Below are 21,695 nucleotides of genomic sequence, written 5' to 3' on the forward strand. Positions count from 1 at the left end.
CATATAATGATATGTCACATTATATAAATTTCTTGTTTTAGTTAAAGTTTCTTGAATAATGAATATGACATATGGATACAGCTTCTTAGGTAGTGTTCATATCCAAGTTGTCTACTAGGTTTTGGAGGAAAAAATCTTCATCTTTAAATCTATAATTTTTGCTATTTTTACAGTTTATTACTCATTATTGTTCTACTTATAAAATCCAAATTAAAAATAATGTTTAGTTCTTTTTATACTCATCCCATAATTTTCTACATTAATTATTTTTTCATAATGTCCTTATTCATTAATGAGGATAAATAATACTTACAAATATTAGTAGAACTTTTAACCTTATGTATATTTTATTTCAACTCTCCTGTTTGACCGACCCTAGTGATTGCTAACGAGAATAAATTAATTAATTTAACTTATAAATTAGACCAAAATAAAACTTATAAACTCCTCAAAATTATACCAAACACACACAATTAAACCCTTATCATTTCTCAATGATAAAAAAACACACACTATTAAGCCGTAAAGTATAAACAAAAAAGACAAAAAGTGTCATCAAGCCATATAGAATGCTAAAGTTTCTTTTATTTTTTAAATTAATAATTAATGATCTAGCCAGCATTAAAGTTTCTTAATTAGATTAAAAACATCCAGGTTTTCCAATGGAACCTAACAGAAGCTAACTTTCTTTGACCCTCCGCCTAACCCCTCTATCTTCATTTTTTATTTAATTTCAATTTTCTCTGTTGTTCTGCCCTTTTATGGTCCCCAGAACAAGAATTATAAAAAAAAAAATAATAATAATAAACATTTACCCTCTATAAGTGACAATCCACCTTTAAAAACCCAAAAACGGGGTCGAGTTCAAACCGTAAACCTTTGAACCACTCAAACACTTTAGAAAAATAACATATAAAACACACAACTAAACTTTGGAACCTTGTGAACACACCCACCCTTTATTTTCGCATTCGAAGTTGCGTTAGCACATTCGTTGTGGAATTCGAAGACCACACCCCCTTTTCTTTCCTTTTCCTGTTTTTGACACGTATTTGAAAGTCTGCTGCTATGTGTGGAATTTTTATCTTCCTAGGAGCTTATAAATAAGCCAGGGAAAGCCACTAAGATATTCCCATCTTCATTTCTTCATTTATTTATATTGTGTGCTTTTGATCTTGGAGCAAGACTTCAATTCATATACACCAAAGACACATACTATCTTCATAAGCAAAGGTACATCATTCATGTCATCAGATTTTTTCTGTTGCTTTTGATGAAGTTGTTTGTTACATAAACATATCTCCATGGTGCCCCCATCAAAACCAAACTTGTTTTATTCATGGGGTTCCATATATGGTTAAAGGGATATGATTTCTTTAATTGAAGTTTGCACCAAAAAAATAAAAAAGAAAGAAAGAAAATTTTATTTCAAATCGTTGCGATGCTGGTTGCGACAGATTCTCCTTTTTTTTTTAATAAGACACTTGAAACAAGAACAATCATGGAATGAAATTAACTCTACAAAATTTCTATAGTGGATGTGTAGTCTACTTTTATACAAATCATCTAACACTAATTAACATGTGCAGGACTCAAAGTAATAGTTTTCTACAAAAAAATTGAAGTTTGGGGGGGGATCTACATCTCTATGGGATTATCACTTTCCTTACTCTCATCAGCCTGGGAAGAAATCGTTAGACATTCACTATTTGGTCTGTCTTTGAACTTCACTTTTGGTTCCAAAGATGGGGCTATGATTTTGAGATCAGGTAGCTTCAAGATAAGAGAATCAGAAACTACTTCAAAGGGTGCCTCTACCACCAACTTTTCAAGCAAATTGACGGATTGCAGGCCCGAACACATGGTCCTCGAACCAAACCTTTCGTGCATTAAAGATATGGAGATCATGGAATCAAAGAGCAGTGAACAACAATTGCAGCACCAGCCTGTCCCTGTTCTCTCTCTGCCTAAAGAAGTGGTTTTCTCTTCGCCAAGACCGGTTAGTGAGCTTGATGCTGCGGCTACTAAGCTTCAAAAAGTCTACAAGAGTTACCGCACTAGAAGAAACCTTGCAGATTGTGCTGTTGTGGTGGAAGAACTCTGGTGAGTCTCAATGAAAAACAATAGTACTTTTTTAGATTAGGATCCTCTTGTGCTAGCAAGTCACATAACATTATAACAATGTTATGTTTCATGATACAAAGATGAAATTAACAACCTTATACAAATAATGGCATGACAAAACTTAGATACAGTTCCTTAAGTATGTGTTTTTGGTGTTGTTCTTCAATCAGAACCGGAGTTTCACCTAGATAAGTTACCAAAGTGAAATTCTAATTCTGATTGATCGAGAGGATTCAATCTTCAAATTGACATAAGAAGATTCAAATTCATTTTTTTTTTTTCCATTTGGATATTGGGTTAAGGTTATGCTATGAATGTTACTAATTGATGATGATATTAAATTGATGATGTAGGTGGAAGGCATTAGACTTTGCTTCTCTTAAACGGAGCTCTGTTTCATTCTTTGATGTGGAGAAACACGAAACCGCCGTGTCACGGTGGACAAGAGCAAAGACAAGAGCAGCTAAGGTATGTTCCATGGAAATTCAACTTTCTCTGAATTAAAGTAAATTCATACATTTTTTTATTCATATATATTTGGGATATTTTCAGGTTGGAAAAGGTTTGTCTAAGGATGATAAGGCACAAAAATTGGCCTTGCAACATTGGCTCGAAGCTGTAAGTTACCCATTATTCAATTAAAAAATCTTACTTAGCCTTGAAATTTTGTTACACTTTAGCTTATGGTCTAATCTAATATTAACAATGTACGTTCCTTCTTGTTTTCTGCACAGATTGACCCACGTCATCGCTATGGGCACAATTTGCACATGTATTACGATACTTGGTTTGAAAGCCAAAGCACCCAACCATTTTTCTACTGGTAAACTCTTATTCTAAGATATCTAATTGTCTATATCTTCTTGACTATAATTATCTTGTAGCTTGCTAAAAACTATAGAAGCTAATTTGTGCTTTATGATATGAAAAGGTTGGATGTTGGAGATGGTAAAGAAATAAATCTTGAGAAATGCCCAAGGACCACCCTTCAACGCCAGTGCATTAAATATCTAGGACCAGTAAGTTATCACTAGAACTTCACATTTGTAAAATTGTAATCATCATATACTATAAAGTACTATAAATCTATCTCATGTATAATCTAATGTTTGTATTTGTTGTTACCCATTGCAGAAAGAAAGGGAAGAGTATGAAGTAATTGTTGAAAAAGGGAAGCTGGTGTACAAACAAGATGGGAGGTTTGTGGATACTAATGGAAATTCCAAATGGATATTTGTTCTTAGCACAACAAGGTCCTTGTATGTGGGGCGCAAGCAGAAGGGTGCATTTCAACACTCTAGCTTTCTAGCTGGGGCTGCTACAACAGCTGCAGGAAGATTGGTGGCTCAGCAAGGTGTACTTGAGGTAAATATCATACACAACACATGATAACTACATTTACATTTAGCTAATTTAAGGCTTATGATATGAGAAAATAGGCTATGTATTATCCGATCACAATTCATCAGCTATAATATGTTTATTGACTTTTATAATAATTATTTTCAAAGTTATACCTACCATGATTTTTTATTTATTACTGGAATTGCATGATCATGATTGATATTTATCTATCCTTAGTTTCAGATGAGTTATTTTCATTCAGGAATTAAGACACTTTTACTTTTTCAATTTACACGTTACATCACTTTAGAGAAATTAAATTCATTTATCATGTACTCAAATAATTATTGCAAAAGCAATGTCACTTACACAAAGTGCTAATAAACTTTGCAGGCTATTTGGCCATACAGCGGTCACTATCACCCCACAGAAGAGAACTTCAAAGAATTCATAAGCTTTCTTGACGAGCACAAGGTGGACCTTTCTAATGTCAAGGTAAAAAATTTCATGCAAGTGAAGTTATTGATAGAAAAAAAAAATGGTTGTGGAATAAATTAAGCTGAAGTGGTTGTTCTACTTGTTTTCTTGCAGAAATGTGCCGTAGATGACGATGCTCCTTCAATTGTTGGGTCCAATTCATTTATTGACATTAATGAATCACAACAAATTAATGAGGGTCCCACTGTCTCTTCTTCCAATAATGTCAACAACAATGGCATCACCATTAATGCAACATTTAACAAAGAGATTGAAAAGAAGGTGGTGGCCACAGTTTTTGACGTGCCCAAGAGGCTAACATGCAAGTGGTCTACTGGGGCAGGTCCCAGGATCGGGTGTGTGCGTGACTACCCTGGACACCTTCAAATAAGGGCCTTGGAGCATGTTAACCTATCTCCAAGGCCTGCTTCTGCACGCCCATATAGTTATGGCCCAATTCCTTCTCCAAGGCCCAGCCCAAAAGTTAGAATGTCTCCAAGGCTTGCTTACATGGGCTTGCCCAGCCCACGCACCTCAATTCCTGCCACAAGTTAAGTGCCTGTTTGTGTGGATGTTTCTAAGGGAGTTTGCATCATCCCGAGGCACCAACGCAAAAGACCAAAGTTCGTTATTTCTGCGTTTTATTCATTGGAAAGAGTGAAAATTGGTGACAAGTTGGAAACAAACATAGCCTAACAGCAAAATCATGGTTGGGAATTATATATGGCTAGGCTCACACATGTATACACTTGTCCCCATAATGACAAAAAATGTGTTAGTTATGATGAAAATTGAGGTGACACCAAGAGAGACTTTTAATTCTATCTCTCTAATTTTTTATTTAATTTTTTTATTCTTGGGTTAACCGAGGCATTTTATTAACCCTATTTGTCTTTGGTTCTTTTTTTTTTTTGGAAAGATCACTCAGTTAATTCTTCATTGTAAGTAGAGTACAAAATTTCTAATTAAACATTAGATATTTTTTATCTGTAATAAAAATTCAGCTATTAAGAACAATCTGGTGTTGTACTTCTGGCCTTTGTACTTGTATCTAATGTTTTTGTATGTTATTTAATAATTTTGATTATATTAATAATTATATAAAATTTGAAATTGATTAAACGAATTAACAATATATGGATGATTCAAAGTGAGTTCATATAATTCTACTCGGACTAATTTGAATTCTAAATTACTTTTCAATAGCAAAAGTTTTAGAAACAATTGCATATTATATATCATTTTTGAAGCTGCATATTATATATCATTGACTTCAAACAATGCATTAAATAAAATTTCAATATTTTACGCGTTAGAATTAATTGAGGCTTAAAAAGTGATTTTCGCTAATGCATTGCATACATTGTACTTTAAAATATTTTCATCTGAAATCAACTCAAGCTTTAGATTATGACTGAAATGAAGTTACGTTTGAGTTTAGATGGGAAGTTTTGCAGTCCAACAAATTAGAATACCGGGTTTTGGATTTAATTATGTTTGTTTTGGTATTTACAACCCTGGTATGATTCTAATTGATCTGGTTTATTTTTTTTATATATATATATATATATATATCTGTGTGTGTGTGTGTCTAAGGTTGAAGTCTGTGGTGGACCATAGTTTAAGCCATGATTAGTTATCGTTAGATATATTGATAAAAAAATTAAACGGATGAGATAAAATATCGGATAATTATTCATATATAATTAGGCAATTTGCAGTTTGGTCCATGTATAAAAGGGACATATGGATGCATTTGCAAATGTTTATTTCCGACACAGATTTGAAAAAGTTAAACCCCATGAGTAGCAAGTGCAGAATCAAATACCAATTCTTATTTCCACAATGATATTTTTAGACGGTATTATATCAGATGGAAGCAAGGTTTTCGACAAACCTTCTTCCACCAACAAGATCTGAAACAAATAAATAAAAACCATTTGAATCGATTACGGTTTCCACGACACTTTTTCTTTCCAGTTTATTTTCTCAGAATCCAACCAGTACATAATTGTTTTACAAACAAAATATCTCCATCCATGATCGTAGCACACCAATTTGGTCAGGTTTCAATCCAACATTTTCTACGGCAACAAATACAAGAAAATTGTATGACATGGTGGTGGTGATATCATGTATGTGAGGTAGGCTAGGTGGAGAGACTTGGTTATCCTTTTTGCAATTTAGACGAACCAATCATCCTCAAGGAGTCCATTTCTTGAATTTTGCAAATGTCATTAGAGAAGGTTAGAGTATATGGAAGAGTATGAATCAATTTAGATATAGAAATAAGGTTAAAATTAAATTTAGGAACATAGAGCACATCGTGAATAATAAAAGTGGGTGAAAATTGGACAGTTCCACAATAATGTGAGGTGACCTTGGCATTATTCCCAAATGGATTTTAATTTTGTGTAATAGCCTGTGACAGTTTAAGATCCTTGCTTGAAAGCATGTACCTCTTCTTGAAGCTATGCAATACACAACAAATCTCCTTGCAAGAATCTCTCCCTTAGGTCATTCCATACATCTATAGCATGGACAACATCATTTGGGAGCATCTTGGTGAATGATGACTTGGGCGTTTATGCCTTCAACATTAGTGATCTGAGAAGATTGAATCTGTAAAAGAAATTAAATTTTTACATTGGATAATTTTACATTCATTTGACAATAGCAATGATTCCAAGATCACGAAAACTATATCCATGATTCCAATTGAAAGTTTATATTGGAGAATTCCATCACAAACAAGCCAAGAATAAAAAAAGGGGAGGTAGAATCAGAAAGAAAAGAAAGAGCTTCAAATTCAATGAAGAGTTGGGGGTAGTTGAATCCCACTCAGGTTTCTTTCCGCTTGAAAATTTAACATTAGTGTTTGAAGGAACGAGGCTTGAAGAAGGAGAGTTACTTATCATATAAATTTTTTTACCAAAACACTGTGCAAGACCGGATAGATACAATGATTAGTTACAATAGCCCGTCATTTTGCTTGTGCATGGATGGACCATATGTTTAAGTGGTCCACCACAGACTTCACTTTAATCTAAGAACATGTAATCCTCTCTTTTTTTTTTTTTTTTTTAAAAAAAAGAACACACGATCCTCAAAAAATTGTTACAAATTATTTATGTCTAGAACATATCTAGAAAGCCAAAGAAAATTGTCTAGAAACATGATCCTCATCCTCCTATTTCTTCATTTCTTCTTCTTGTTCTTCCATATCAGCAGCCTCCTCATTAGATATGGCAAGAAAACTTGTATCTGTAGGTATCCGTCCAAATCCGTCTCGATTTTGACGGTTAATATTCGAGTTGACCGGGTATGAGTTTGGGTTCGGGTTTTTCCTGATAATCAAAAATCGGATACGGATATGAGATTACTAGACCCGTCCCGACCCTGAACCCGAACCCGTCCCACCACTTAAAATTTTTAGAATTTTTGCATAATTTAATCAAAAGACATAGAATTTTTATTACTAGTTAATTTTATTTTAGAATTTTTACATAATTTAATATTATTTTTTTAACTATTTTTGTAGACATACACGTTATAATAAATTTATTGATATATATAAGTAGTTAAAAATAAATGTTTAACAATTAATTTATTTTTTTAAAAAAAATATTTTTCTAATTTGAATGGTATATGGGACGCCGATACCCAACGGAGACGGGAATCAAACAATAAACTTAAACCCATTGAATACACGAGTATAGAAATATATTGGATAGTCAAGATAAGAAATTAGAGAGACAATACCTGTATCTGTCCCACTCATTACCATGCCTACAGTACTCATAGTCTCATTACAAGATACGCATTCTAATGTGTTTCACTTCATTTATGAAAATGAACTATACTTTGCCAAAGGTCACATGTTTCTCCCTATATTTTTTTTGAACTTGGGGGATCATAGCCCGTTGCAAGACGACAACTTTTGCATTTCCAATATCGAGCAATGATTTGTAACCTGGAAAAATGCAGGGGAACTACTAATCATGGAAAAATCATAAACATGGTAAAAATTGAGTCCCGTGAGCTTCTGTCATTCTCTTGTCTCCTGCAGTTTTCTTACCCATGTCTCCTCCTCCTTCTAATAAAACAATACTAATACTTATTTCTTTTTTTAAACTACTAATATTAATTTTTACTTTATTTCTTTTCAACCAAATAACATTTATTTTTATTCTTTTTTGTCTTCTCTCCAAACAAAAGATAAAGATAAACCATATAGGAACCTAAATAGAGTGATGACCTGATTCTTAATAAAATAATATTGGATATAAGTAATTAATATATTAAAGTTAAGATTAAAGTGTTTTGATATTATTTGAATTTAATTTTTAATAAAATAATTATTAATCATAATTTATTTATTTTTTTTATCAAACTTTAAATTAGTCAGTATTTTTTTTTTCTAATGAATCAAAGGTAAAAAAAAAAAAAGTGAACCGACTCCTTTACCAAACTCTATTCGTCGCCAACAAAGTTTTGCATCAAGTTCTTTTTGTTTTCTTTTTTTAATCATTGGGAAATAAACAACAAACGAAAAAAAAACTACTATCTCATATGACACTTACAAAACGTTTTGGATCAACCAAAAAATTGGTATCTAAAATTTCCAAGGGACTACATAGAAAAGCACCATAAACATACAGTATTTTGAATATATATATATATCATTTGATCAAACAAAAGTAAGTTTTAATATTTCAAAATTTATGAGAACAAAAATATTGAAAAAATAAACAAAATACAAGATTAATATTAATAATATATTATATAACTCATTTATATTAAGAGTGTATTAAAAAATTATTAGAATTAATATTTTTTTATCTGTAGAAATTAAATATGTTTTCATTTAAACATGCATTAAAAAAATCCTCTTTTTCTTTTTTTATTTTTCTTACATCAAATACCTTATAGATTTTTTTTATCACTTTTTTTCTAAATTCTTCCTCTCTTATTTTCTACCTTAGTATTAGTCACTTATCACTTATTGTTTGGTTAGAGAGAAAAAATAAGAAATTGTTTATAAATTTATGTGGGTTTGTCTTTTTCTCTTTATTTTAATTTAAATATTTTTTTTCTCTTTTATTTTTTACTATATCAAATCAATCTTACAAAAACAAAGTCTGAGTTATGTTTGATTAGATATAAATGAAATACTCTATCAAATCAACCCATACAAAAACAAAGACTTTGAGTTATGTTTGATTGGATATAAACGAATGAAAGACAATACAAGATCGAATAATCAAATCACTAAAGCACCCACCGTACCCCAGAAAAGAAATGGCCACAAATATGTCATTATTAGTTTTGGTCTTGAGTTAACATTCTTCTAATTGATTATTTTGTTTTTATAAAGAAATTCATTTGGTTTGGGTTAGGTAGTACACCATGAATAGTCTTAACTATTAACTAATTTTGGGGAATAGTCAGTTAGTCACACCAATTTTGTAGGGGCCATATCCCTTTCAGCTTTTTACCACACTGCACTGATATGGTAATCTTTGCCAGCACCAGCAGAGTGCAGTGTGCAGACTACTACAACACTGCAGCAATAGGGGCCACAACCCAAAAATCTCATTTCAGGGCACACAAAGATAACTTGGGTAATGCACAAACTGCACCAATCTTTCTTCTTACTACACTCTGTAACAACCATCACTATCAAAAGTATTTATACACAGAAATGAAATATTATCTCTCTCTTTAGTCATACCCTCTTCTCTGCTTCCTTGTGTTGTTGGGGTGAGTTCTTGGAGGATATTGATACTTGTTGCTTTTGGTCTTTCAATGTGGCTTCTGCTTATGGAAATTGGAGACAGTACACCTTCGTTTCCCTCCTCGTAACTCGTTTTGCCTAGTGAATATGATGACACTATCTTGCGCGTGTCAAAAACTATTGAATTTGTATCATATAAGTTCATGCCACATTGTTTTGTTTTGATAAATCTAAAAAGGAAAGAGAAAAATTCATAAATCACAAGAATTCCAGAATTATTGAACCCCACGCATTTGATAGGAAAGTCTTACATGGTCTGTTTTAATTTTTGAAATACAAATTCATATATCTGTTGGATAATTTTATTTAAGATTAATTGATTTTAATCTTAAGTTTAACAACAACGAGATCAATCAAATCATACAAGTGTTTAATGGGATATTGGATATGTGTTTTTAATAATAGATAATTGATTTTGAATTAACACTATTTTTTATGTGAATCAACATTATTTTATAAAATTGATTTTAAGATAACATAGTTTTTGTTTGAATGACAAATATTAAAAAATTAATTTCCATATAATATTGTTCAAAAACTTGTAAATAAAATTGATTTTTGGTATATAATTACCAAAATGTTATTATTTTGTCTTTGTTATTCATTAGGACAATGTTAACATTAAATAGGAATATATTTGAAACAAATTATATGACCCAAGTTAAGACTGATGCAAAAGTTACTTTTAATTGTTTCAAAGAGACTTTGAGTCTATGATTTAGAAACATATTTCTAATACACATTCAAATATTTTGGTCAATGAAAAAATTGTTTGACTTATTCTAGAATCAAGTTGTCTTTCAAACACTAATCTAAACATGCACATAGTAGTTGTTTTTGGAAAAATTAATCACTATTTAACTGAGATTGATTTAGATTTAAGTAACATTAATTTTAAATTAGACGCAGTTGAAATGTGTGTTCAAAATAATCTCATTCAAGACTTCATATTGAAATTTGTGCTACTACGAGAAAATTGATTTTGGTGTATGACCAAACAAGCACGAAAAGCAACGTGGGTAAATTTTCTTTTCTTTTAAACAAAAACAAAATGGTACTGAGTCGTTCAGCAATGCTGCCATCTTTTTGCAACAGGTTGAATCTCCTAAATTCATGTCTAATCTTGATCTTTGGAACGAGTTATGATGAAAGTGAAGAAATCTGAAATCTCACCCACGCAAGAGTGTGAGACCCCTACCTTAAGAGCAAATACGTAACATCCTAGCTAAGAAACATACATTTAAATGCGCAGTAAGCAATTTAGAAGCATGGCTTATAAGTCATACTACAATGTTCTTAAATATGACAAGTCCAATCAAAGTAATTAATCCCTTCTATTTGGCTGCTGTCAACACACAACCTCACTCGAGTTCCAAGTTTTTTCTTATGAAATTTCAACCCCATTAATGTCAAATTAAATTTAAAAATTAAAATGGTGAATGCGCAAACAAATTGAGTGAGTCAACAAAGGGTACATGTTGGGATAATAAACTACATAAAAAAGACTGCCACATTCATATCACTTTAATCAATACTAGTATCACGAATATATCAACCTTGCTCTTCTCCAACCCACCTTTGACCATCATTCATTAGTGATTCAATGAAGGCTGATTCGCTGCATGTATCCTGTTCCCCATCCCCCAACCTGTATGAAACTGACTTAACCATGAAATGTTGCATTCCATTATGCCTCTATTGGTCTAATTTCCGATTTAATTAATCTCGGTCCAGTCACACATATTCCAGTTTGGGGCAGTTGCAATTATGACTTGCATGAGACTTGTCAGCTACAGATTTCTTCATATTCCTATTATGGTGAAAAGTAGATTTCAATCTATAATAATAATAATAATAATAATAATAATAATAATAATAATAGTAAGAATGGGATAACTTTTTCTTTTTTTAAAAGTAAAAATTAAAAAATTTATAATAATTTATATATCTTTTTTAATGAACTGAATTAGACTTTTTGAGTACTGATAACCTCGTTCAAATTCAAGATTCTTTTTCCTATTTTGCTTTTATATTTCTTAATTATTTTAAAATTAAAATAACAAAACTACATATATAACTAAATCTAACTTTACGAAATAAAAAATGTAAATAAACAGGACAAAGAGTGTTTTTTTCATTATTTCAAAAATAATAATCTTTTTAACCGAGGAACTTGATTTGATATGGGGAAGTGATCAATTGAGAACTGTTAAAATTAAAAATTACTATGAAAGAAGAGGCTCTGCAGTCTAGGCAGTCTTTCTGCATATTTTTGAAGTTTCACACTGTAGGGGCATTGCAGCTAAGAAATCAATTAACAACGAATCCGAATCAGGTGCACCTGCTGCAGTTATTATTTAATGGATAAAATTTTATACTATATGTTACTATATAATTTTTAACATTTTTATTATAATTTCTTTTAAGATGTGGAAGATCATCGTGATTTTGCATACTCATTGACTTTCTAAATGACTAGTCACTTGTCAAAACAAATGTTAGAAATGCCAACCTGTTTAGTCTGAGAAGTGAGAAATTCTTTTCTCTGGCATATCTCTCTCTCTGTACTTTTTTGTTCTTTTTGTGACACGTTGCACCAATCTCATTCTTCAACAACAGTCATATTTGATCTCTACAAATGAGTGTGATTCGCCAACTCCAAAACTCTACTAGTGTTTTTGCCTTATTGTGGATACCAAACTATCTTCTCTCACACACCCTTTTGCATAAATCCTAGCCTTTTAGGATTTCCACAACCATGGAGACAAGAAGAATAATGTGCTACAACTTTCTAGTGGCTTCAATTTTGCTACTCTCTTGTTTGGTTTGCGTGAAAAGCAGGCCTTTGTTTCTGTTTGATGCTTCAACTCAACAAGGTCAGTAATAGTTTCATCACCACACACGTTACAAAAGAATCACTTATTTTCTTTCTTTTTGTTTTTTTTCCATATCATATGATCAACATATTGTTACACTTAATTGTGCTTCACTTCACTCCAAGTCCAAGTAGCATAAATCCCATTTTTTCTCCCACTCTCTCTCTGATGAAGTATTGGCTTTTTCACCTTTTGGTGATTAACAAATACCAACAGCATTCTTCAAACAGTCTTCCACATTAGATGATGATCAAACAACCAGAATTCAAGATGTCTCAAAACATGTTTTTGACACTACACAGGTACCGTTATATGTCTTCGAAGTTTGTTATTTGAGGGCATGTATAAATTTAGAGCAATGATTTTTAGAAATCCACTTTTCTATACACCTAATTAATAGTACTTATCATTTTTTTTAATCTTTTTCTTTTTATAACTTTTTATTCAATAAAGACAATGAAATTGAAACCTAAAACATCATGCAAGCCCAAAGGAGATCTAGCCCAGTTGATTGAACGGGTGTAGGGAGTGCTGTAAATATTTTGATATCAAATTTAATTCCTACTGTTAAAAAAAAATCCATGCAAGCTATTAAAACCCCATACCGTTACGTTGATCTTAGTGGGTTTTCTATTTCTATTTCATTGTAGTATTATATATTATACCAGTTATATTTTTGTTTTTTTACTTTTGTATCTTTATTTTTTTCAGCAAGTGTCAAATAAGGTTTTGAGTGTCCTAAAATCATTTTTGATAAGTTCGCATTACATGTGGGTCATGTGTATATTTTACATGATTATATATATTTTTTTGGAAGGGGAATGAAGGAAAAAGAATATTAAAAGCAAAGGCCAATGAGTATAAAGAAGCATTGAGGGGACTGAGCAGGCTAGGATCAACACCGCCAAGGTGTGAGCACAAATGTGGAGGCTGCATTCCCTGCAATCCCATTCAAATTCCTACCAACAATGATCTTCTGGGTGCTCAGTACGCAAATTACGAGCCTGAAGGATGGAAATGCAAATGTGGCAATTCTTACTACAACCCTTAAGTAATTAATCCCCGTAACAAGAAGAGTTTCTTGTTATTTGTATGTGCATAAAGTTCTAGTTTACAATATGATTGATTAGTCAAGCCTCGAAATTTGGTTACAACTGAGAACGATTTGCGCTAAAACCAGCGAGTTTCTCCACATTGATCTTAAGATATGATTGAGATTTGGGACGTTATGAAGCTACTATACTTATTGTCTAATTAAAATTAACAAATGTTAGATATAGAATTTGTTTATTTTACCTCATCGTGTTCTTGGTTGCTAATTAGCTAATTTTTGTTTGAATAAAAGAATTTGTTTTAGACCTTACTTAGCTTTACGACTATGCTGTTATTAATTGGATTATTTTATTTTATTTTTGTGAAAGTTTCGATGACAATCTTTAAGCTGTTACTATTAATGGAATTAAAATGTAATAGCAAACCTTTACACAAAATTAACAATTAATAACTAACATTTGGTCTGTTTTTTCATAGCTTGGATAATTTTAAGTTACAACGTGTTTGAATCCTTTCGGTTTGGTAAGAAAGAAATAGAGTATTTGTAATGGTGGAGCTTGCGAAAATCTTTTTGAAGGGCCAAAATAACTAATGTTATAATATGTAAATTAAATGTAATAATTTTTATGATATTTCTCTTGTCAATGATTTCAAATGTTTAATATTATTATTCAACATTATCTATTTTCTTAACTAATTGTATTTTAAATTATATTTTATAGCATTAAAACATTTTTTCTATTTTATTAATGACACTTCTAAAGTGTTTTTAATGACTTATATCTTCATTAAAAAAATTATCAATATATTTTTTGAAAAAAGTTGTAAAAAAAATTAATTATTCTACAATTTTTTATCATAGTATTCAAAATAAATTAAAACTTCTATGAATATTTCAATGAATTTAAGGAAATAATATTTTTTTTCTAAATTTATAGCAAAATTTGAAAAATAAATTTATAATGTTTTTTAAAGAAAAAATTAAAAAAAATAATCGTGGTATGTCATATTTATAAGATTTCTCATAGTAAACGAGGATATAAAAGTCATAGAAAGATAAGTTTGAAAAATGAAAAAAAATATAATAAAAATACAATTAATTAATGAAATAGTTAATGTATAAAAATGTTATTACCTTAGTCGTAAGGGTTGATGTTATCAAAAACAAAATCTTAAAATGTAATATTGACGTAAAATTGCAATAATAATAATAATAATAATAATAATAATAAAAGAATATTTTTAAATAATTTTTGAAAATATCACAAATCTTATTTATTAATAAACCTATATATATATATATAAAAGATATATTATAAATTTTTTGGGCCAATTTTTTTTAATTATTTTTCGGGGTGGGGTACATGGTTCCGTCAAAATATACTAAGCTTAGTCGATGAGTGCATGAAAGATAGAGATGGGAAAGATAAAAATATGTGAAATATAGAATGAATTTTAGTTTAAGAGAAATAAAAAAATAGAAAATGAAAATGTAATATATAAGTAGAAAGACCATGTTATTCTTGTTACATTCATACATAAATATTATGTCTCTCGACATCCTTTTCCTATAACATACTGAATTATGTCTTGTTTTGACAATTTTGGCAGCAGGAATCAACTCCGTAGGTAACAAAATCACCAACATCTAATACATAAAGACAATTATGAAAATATATACATAGTTAAAAAAATTATAAAGACTAACTATAAAACTTTAAAAAGATGTATATGTTTTAAGAGAATAACTATTAATGTTATCATTAAGGTACTTAGTCAAGCCACAATCACTAATACAATTGTAAACAACATCGATGCATATTTTATGACATTTGGCATGACAACCATAAACAAATTTTCTATATTTAGATTTGTGTATTCTTAAAATTACACATTCTACATCACACATGATAGTATAATAACTGTTTAGTTCAATTTGTACGAATGAAAGATTGAAATTAACTTGTGTGAAGATCAACATAAACATTATCATAATTACAATTACAGTCATTTTCATGTCCTTCTTTGTCATGACTCTTCTCTAAGTTCTTATAATCTATCTCAAAATTTTGTACTAAATGTTGAATTCTAGTTGTGATGTTGTAAAGATAATAAAGAATAATTTATAGGTACAAAATAATGCATGCACAATAGGTTTAACTACTTAACTAAATTGTATATCAAATTCTTGCAAGATATTGCACCACATCAAGTTGACTAGCTTTTTCTAAGCCATAAAATATATACATATTTGACTATATATGCATATAATATGTATATATTTTATTGCAAATTGTGAGTCAATATATATATATATATATATATATATATATATATATATATATATATATATATATATGATCATCACACATTCTAACATAATAAATTGAATAAAAATGATAAAAAAAACTACATAAAGCAAATATAAAAAATATATAGTCTAATATGTTAAGAATTTAAACAACTTAAATTTAGAATTTATAGGAAATATTTATATTTACTAATGTAGAAGTCAAAAGAAAAGTTTTAAAAAAGTGTCAAAAGACTATTGACACAAATATAATTTAACACAATAAAGTAATTAGATTTACATTTATTTGTCATTAAATTTGCTAAAAAATTATCATATATACAAAGATAAAGACAAAAGTTAAATTATAAAATTCAATAAAACTAAAAAATATCAAATACCTTCTTATTGTCTTTTACGTGATATCATATCTTAACATCATTGAATATGAAATCACGCAAATGACAATTGTAAGGTATGTGGTTTAGTTTATTAGCTTAATTGAAATTTATGAGTTAATATTTGTCTTTATCTTTGTATATATGATAGTTTTTATTGGATTTATTATGGTTACGTTTGACAAGATATTTTCGTTAATTTTTAACTTTTTTTACTAATTAAAAAACTCATTTGATTGTTCGGTAAGTAGACTCTTTTAATAATTTTTTAGTAGCTTCTATTATTTTTTGAAACGCTACTTGAAGTAGCATTTTTTCAAATGTTAGCTTCTAGTTTTTTATATTTTTTTTCACTTTTATTCTTAATATATTTATTGATTTCCTTGTTATCATTTTTAAATAAATCATGGTATTATTATTTTTTATCATTTTACATTTTTCAGATATTTCAATAGTTAATTTTATTAAACACTTCTAATTTAATAAGTTAATTTTTCAACTTTCACCTACTATTTAACTTTTTAGCTTCCAACTAACTTTTCAACTATTTTTTTCAAACATATTCTATACCTGTCACCTATTATTTTCAAACATATTCTATACACCTGTGTCAAGCATGCACATGCCTATTAATGCTCTATGATAAAGAACTATTGTCATTTCTTTTAGTTTTGTTTTTATATTGATACTTGATTCCATTTTATTTAAGGACCTATGTTCATTTTAAGGATTTATAAGGTGTTTGGAGCATTACACTAAGAAGTTTATTTTTATTTATGTCTTTTTATATATATAATCAAACTTTTATTTTAAGACTCTTTTTTCATGTCGGTATATTTGAATTTTTATTTATCGATGATAATATGTGTGAAGGTGTTACAACTTATAATTGAATAAAAATGTAAAAAGTTATACACGCTATAATGCATATATTGTTTGTATGTAAGCATTTTTATCATGAAAATTGTTATTTTGATTTATATATATAAGGTCAAAATTACACTTTTAGTTATTTGACAATTTCACAAATCATTTAAGTTAGATTTTAAATTTTTTTATTAGCTAAAAATTATGTTTTATTGTTCGATAAAGGCTAGATTTATTTTATTTTAATTTTCTATTTTTGAATATTTTTATATTGTATGATTTATTTTAACTATTTTGCTAATTAACATAAAAAAGTATAATGTCTACTTAAGTTTATTATTTTTTAACTTGATTAAAAATATTTTAAGAACAATAGAATATATAATATAAAAATGTAATAATTGAAACTAAAAATGTAATGAAAATAATTTATCTATAAAAAAATTACAAGAGTTTAGTTTAATTAAAAAATAAAATTATAATACCTCAACAAAAAGATATACTCAACTTTGTCGATGAGTGTAGGAAATACATAAATGGAAAAGATAAAAATATGTCAAAAATAGAATGAATTTTAGTTTAAGAGAAATAGAAAAAATAGAAGACCAAAATGTAATGTGTAAGTAAAAAGACATAAAAGTTGGAGATAATCTTTTTTTATTTCAAATGAGACAAAAATCAACTTAATTGAGTTAATATATCTTTATTGGTCGTGTTTATAAGTTATGAAAGTCATAGGTGCAAAATAGAAAATGAAGGAGATAGTAACCCAAAACTTCTGAGATGTTTTGATAACCTTAAAAATGAAGTGGAAAGTTGATATAATGGTATAATGATGCATAATGATATGATTTGATTGGTCTATGCTTTTATTATTGATGAAATGAATTATATTGATGATGAGATGATTCTTTTAACCGATAATATCTTGAGTTGTGTTGGTTGATTTCTTGATGATGATATGAATATTGTTTGATGAGGCGAATGTAGTGATGTTGATAAGATGATGATAATTGATAACAATTTTGCCTTGTAACCATCCATATGGGTTGGAAGGTTATCTATGACCTTTGAGAATTTTTTTGTTGAAATGAAAATTATATACTTGGGAGGGTGAGTTTCATGTCAAAACTTTGCCTCACTAAAGCAACCTAGGATCTCACCTAGTGAGGTATCTTTCTTAGGGGTGGCGAAGCTGGCAACCCAACCCATTTTGGTCATCCCTCCATTAGCCTGCCAAAAGTAGGCCATGGCTAGCTCGCCTTCTAATGTTAGGCTAAAAAATTTGGCCCACCCCACTTAGGGGTGGATTGACAGATTGGCCTGCCATAAATAAAATAAAATAAAAAGAAGTTTTATCATCTTATTTTATAAAATTATCCCAAATGAACAAATTTATTTAGAGAACATAAAATATATTAATTGTTTATCCTAAATTTAATTTTAATATAAATTTGTCTATTTGTATTAAAGGAATTAAATTTATAAAATAATATAAAAATGATAACAAATATATATTTTGATTTTTGAATAACACTATAAACTTAAAAAATACAAAGTGACAACTAAGACAAAACACCTATTTGTATATATATGTATATGTATGTATGGATGGCTGGCTAGCCAACCTGTCCCGCTAGGTTGGTGGGTTAGGCGGGGTGAGTCAATATGGGCTAGCGGGTTGAGTCATCTAGCCCAACTCGTCCGGCCAAGGCTTACATTGCCACCCCTAATCTTCCCAAGTACCACCCTTAGGTTTTGACTTCGAATGACATGTTGAAGTGGTAAGAACTATTTTCCAAGAAGCTTAATGACTTTTCAATGTATATGGGATGAATTATTGTTGATGATGAAACTTAGATATTTGAGACCAACCATGAGTGAGATGGTAGGTACACATGTGTCGTACGCAAAACTCTCAAGAAATTTAAGTGTAACTGTTGTTGTGAGTTAATGTGTGTGTGTGTCTATATGTGTGTGTGTGTGTGTGTGTGTGTGTGTGTGTGTGTGTGTGTGTGTGTGTGTGTGTGTGTGTGTGTGTGTGTGTGTGTGTATTTGTATATGTATCGGTATATTTTATCTTCGTATCATGCATTTTAACTTTGACCTTCGAAACACGAAAAGTTTGCAAGTATTTTCATAATAAAATTAATTGAAGAGTCTTAAATGAATTAAAATAAAGTTTTTTGCTTGAGTTAGTTCTTAGCTTCATGTAACAGCGACGGGTTGTTACACTAGATGCATTTTCGCATGCATAATTAACAAAGTGATTTTTAGCTATCAAATAGTATTTATAAATTATAAAAATTTAAAACTCTTACAAAGGACATTAAGTTTTCCATGCTCAATTTCTCTCACATGATCCTAGGAATCTTAAAATTGATTGAGAGATTATCTTATCCTACGTGTTTCATTCAATATTGTAAAAAATTAAATAATTTCATTAAAACATGTGACAATTGAATATTTTTATGTTGTGAATTTTATGAAATCTAGTTTATTTTGATCTATGCTTTGAGTTCACATTTTCTACAATTGATTGAGGAATTCATGTCACCTATCTCATGCAATCAACATATTCAAAATTGTATTCATTATAATCAACAATGAAAGATAAGGAATTGGGTTATGTTTCCAAGTTGGAAAAACCCATTTTTTTGCGGCACGGGTTTAACATGACTTACTCAATTCTTTTAATATAGACATCCATTTGTTATATAATTTAGGATGCATTGAGTACACAAAATTTATTTTTCTTTGCATAAATTTTTTTTAATTTTTAAATTTTTAAATGGGTTAAATTGTAATTTTGGTATCCTAGTTTATCAAATTCATGATTTTGGTCCCCTTGAATTTTAATTATAACATTTAGTCCCTCTAGTTTTATAAATTGGTAATTTTTATCCTCCTGATAGATTATTAACAAATAATTCCAATTAATTGAGTTATTAAGCTAATTATAAATTATTAAAAACCATTCATTATTAAAAATATAATAAAAATTATTAATAATCCTAATTTTCCACTATATTGTGCTCCTCCACTTTTCCCCAAATACCTTTTCCACCTCCACTACCACACACGACTCCACTGGTAGCAAAATCACGATTAATAGCTTTTATTAAAGTTTTTTTAATTATTAATAGTTTTTATTTAATTTATAATTAATTTAGTATCTCTAATAATCATAATTATTAGTTAATAATCTAACAGGAAACCAAAAATACAATTTAGCCTTTCAAATATTATTATGACAACTAAAACTCCTACTTTGATAATTACATGTGCACAAATTTAACCAAGAGAGTCTGAGATTCTTACTTCTTAGTCGGTTGAATAGGTGTGTGGGTTGTAAAAAAACTTCTAATATATGTGTCTTCGATTTAAATGGATAAAAAAAATTGAATCAAATTTAAAAAATAAAAGACTATATTAAATTTTGGTTAACTATAAATTTTATCACTTAACTTTCATTATTTTGAAAATTTTATCATTAAAGTTTTATTTTTGGGAATTTTACCCCCCAAGTTTATAACTTTAGCACATATTACCACTGCTGACATGTCACAAAAAATAGTTAATGGTAAAACAAAATGACGTCATTTTGTTACAAAAGTGATAGTAAAATGTACAAAAATTGAAAATTTGAATGATAAAATTTATAAAATATTGAAAGTTGGATAGTAAAATTTGTGAAAAAAATTGGATGATAAAATTCACAAAAATAAAACTTGAGTGATGAAATTCGTAAAATAATGATTTTTTTAGTAAAGCGCGAGGTTGGTGATTGGATAACTGTTAGTTGTTATTTACGACTAACTTTTGCATTGAATAGTTACATGAATTTAACCTCTCTCTTCTAATTTATGGTTCTTTTTGTAGGCATTGTACATACTTTCATGTTTAGTTTGATTTTATAGAGTAGATACTCTCATTTTGTGAATTAATGTTGAAACTGTTGGAACAAGTGGCCTCAAAATAATTAAGAAGGGAGGGGTTGAATTAATTATGAACGTATCTTGACTAATTAAAAATCTATCATTCTTAATGTTACTAGATTCACATAGGCTTTTACTACTAAGTTAAGAAAGTAAAGAACAAAAATAGAAACTTAACCAAAAGTAAAAGCGATAATTAAAATTACACAGCAGAAATTAAAGAGTGTAAGGAAGAAGAAGACAAACACAAGATTTATACTGGTTCGGCCACAAACCGTGCCTACATCCAGTCCCTAAGTAACTTGCAGTTCTTGAGATTTCTTTCAACCGTGTAAAAACCTTTGCAAGCCAAAGATCCACAAGGAATGTACCCTCCCTTGTTCTCTTTGAAAAACCAAGTGGATGTACCATCCACTTGAACTGATCCACAAGAGATGTACCCTCTCTTGTTCTCAGTATAACAATCCCCAAGTAGATGTACCCTATACTTGTACCACAAATGATGTACCGTCCAATGTGTTAGGACAAAGA

At 29.4% G+C, this 21,695-nt stretch overlaps 2 protein-coding genes across 2 annotated transcripts; both read left to right on the plus strand.

The window, feature by feature from the left end:
• Positions 1-913: 913 nt before the first annotated feature.
• On the plus strand, positions 914-4,962 carry LOC114367680 (IQ domain-containing protein IQM1-like). The gene is made up of 9 exons (XM_028324874.1): positions 914-1,233; positions 1,590-2,103; positions 2,478-2,592; positions 2,677-2,742; positions 2,859-2,947; positions 3,056-3,143; positions 3,259-3,489; positions 3,862-3,963; positions 4,060-4,962. The coding sequence occupies exons 2-9, from the start codon at positions 1,649-1,651 to the stop codon at positions 4,498-4,500; spliced, it is 1,587 nt and encodes a 528-aa protein (XP_028180675.1). The 5' UTR covers positions 914-1,233; positions 1,590-1,648; the 3' UTR covers positions 4,501-4,962.
• Positions 4,963-12,433: 7,471 nt separating this feature from the next.
• Positions 12,434-13,858, plus strand: LOC114425734. The gene is made up of 3 exons (XM_028392685.1): positions 12,434-12,618; positions 12,835-12,920; positions 13,436-13,858. The coding sequence occupies exons 1-3, from the start codon at positions 12,501-12,503 to the stop codon at positions 13,667-13,669; spliced, it is 438 nt and encodes a 145-aa protein (XP_028248486.1). The 5' UTR covers positions 12,434-12,500; the 3' UTR covers positions 13,670-13,858.
• The last annotated feature ends 7,837 nt before the right edge of the window (positions 13,859-21,695 follow it).

This window comes from Glycine soja, chromosome 9 (genome assembly GCF_004193775.1).
Source record: "Glycine soja cultivar W05 chromosome 9, ASM419377v2, whole genome shotgun sequence".
Lineage (NCBI taxonomy): Eukaryota > Viridiplantae > Streptophyta > Magnoliopsida > Fabales > Fabaceae > Glycine > Glycine soja.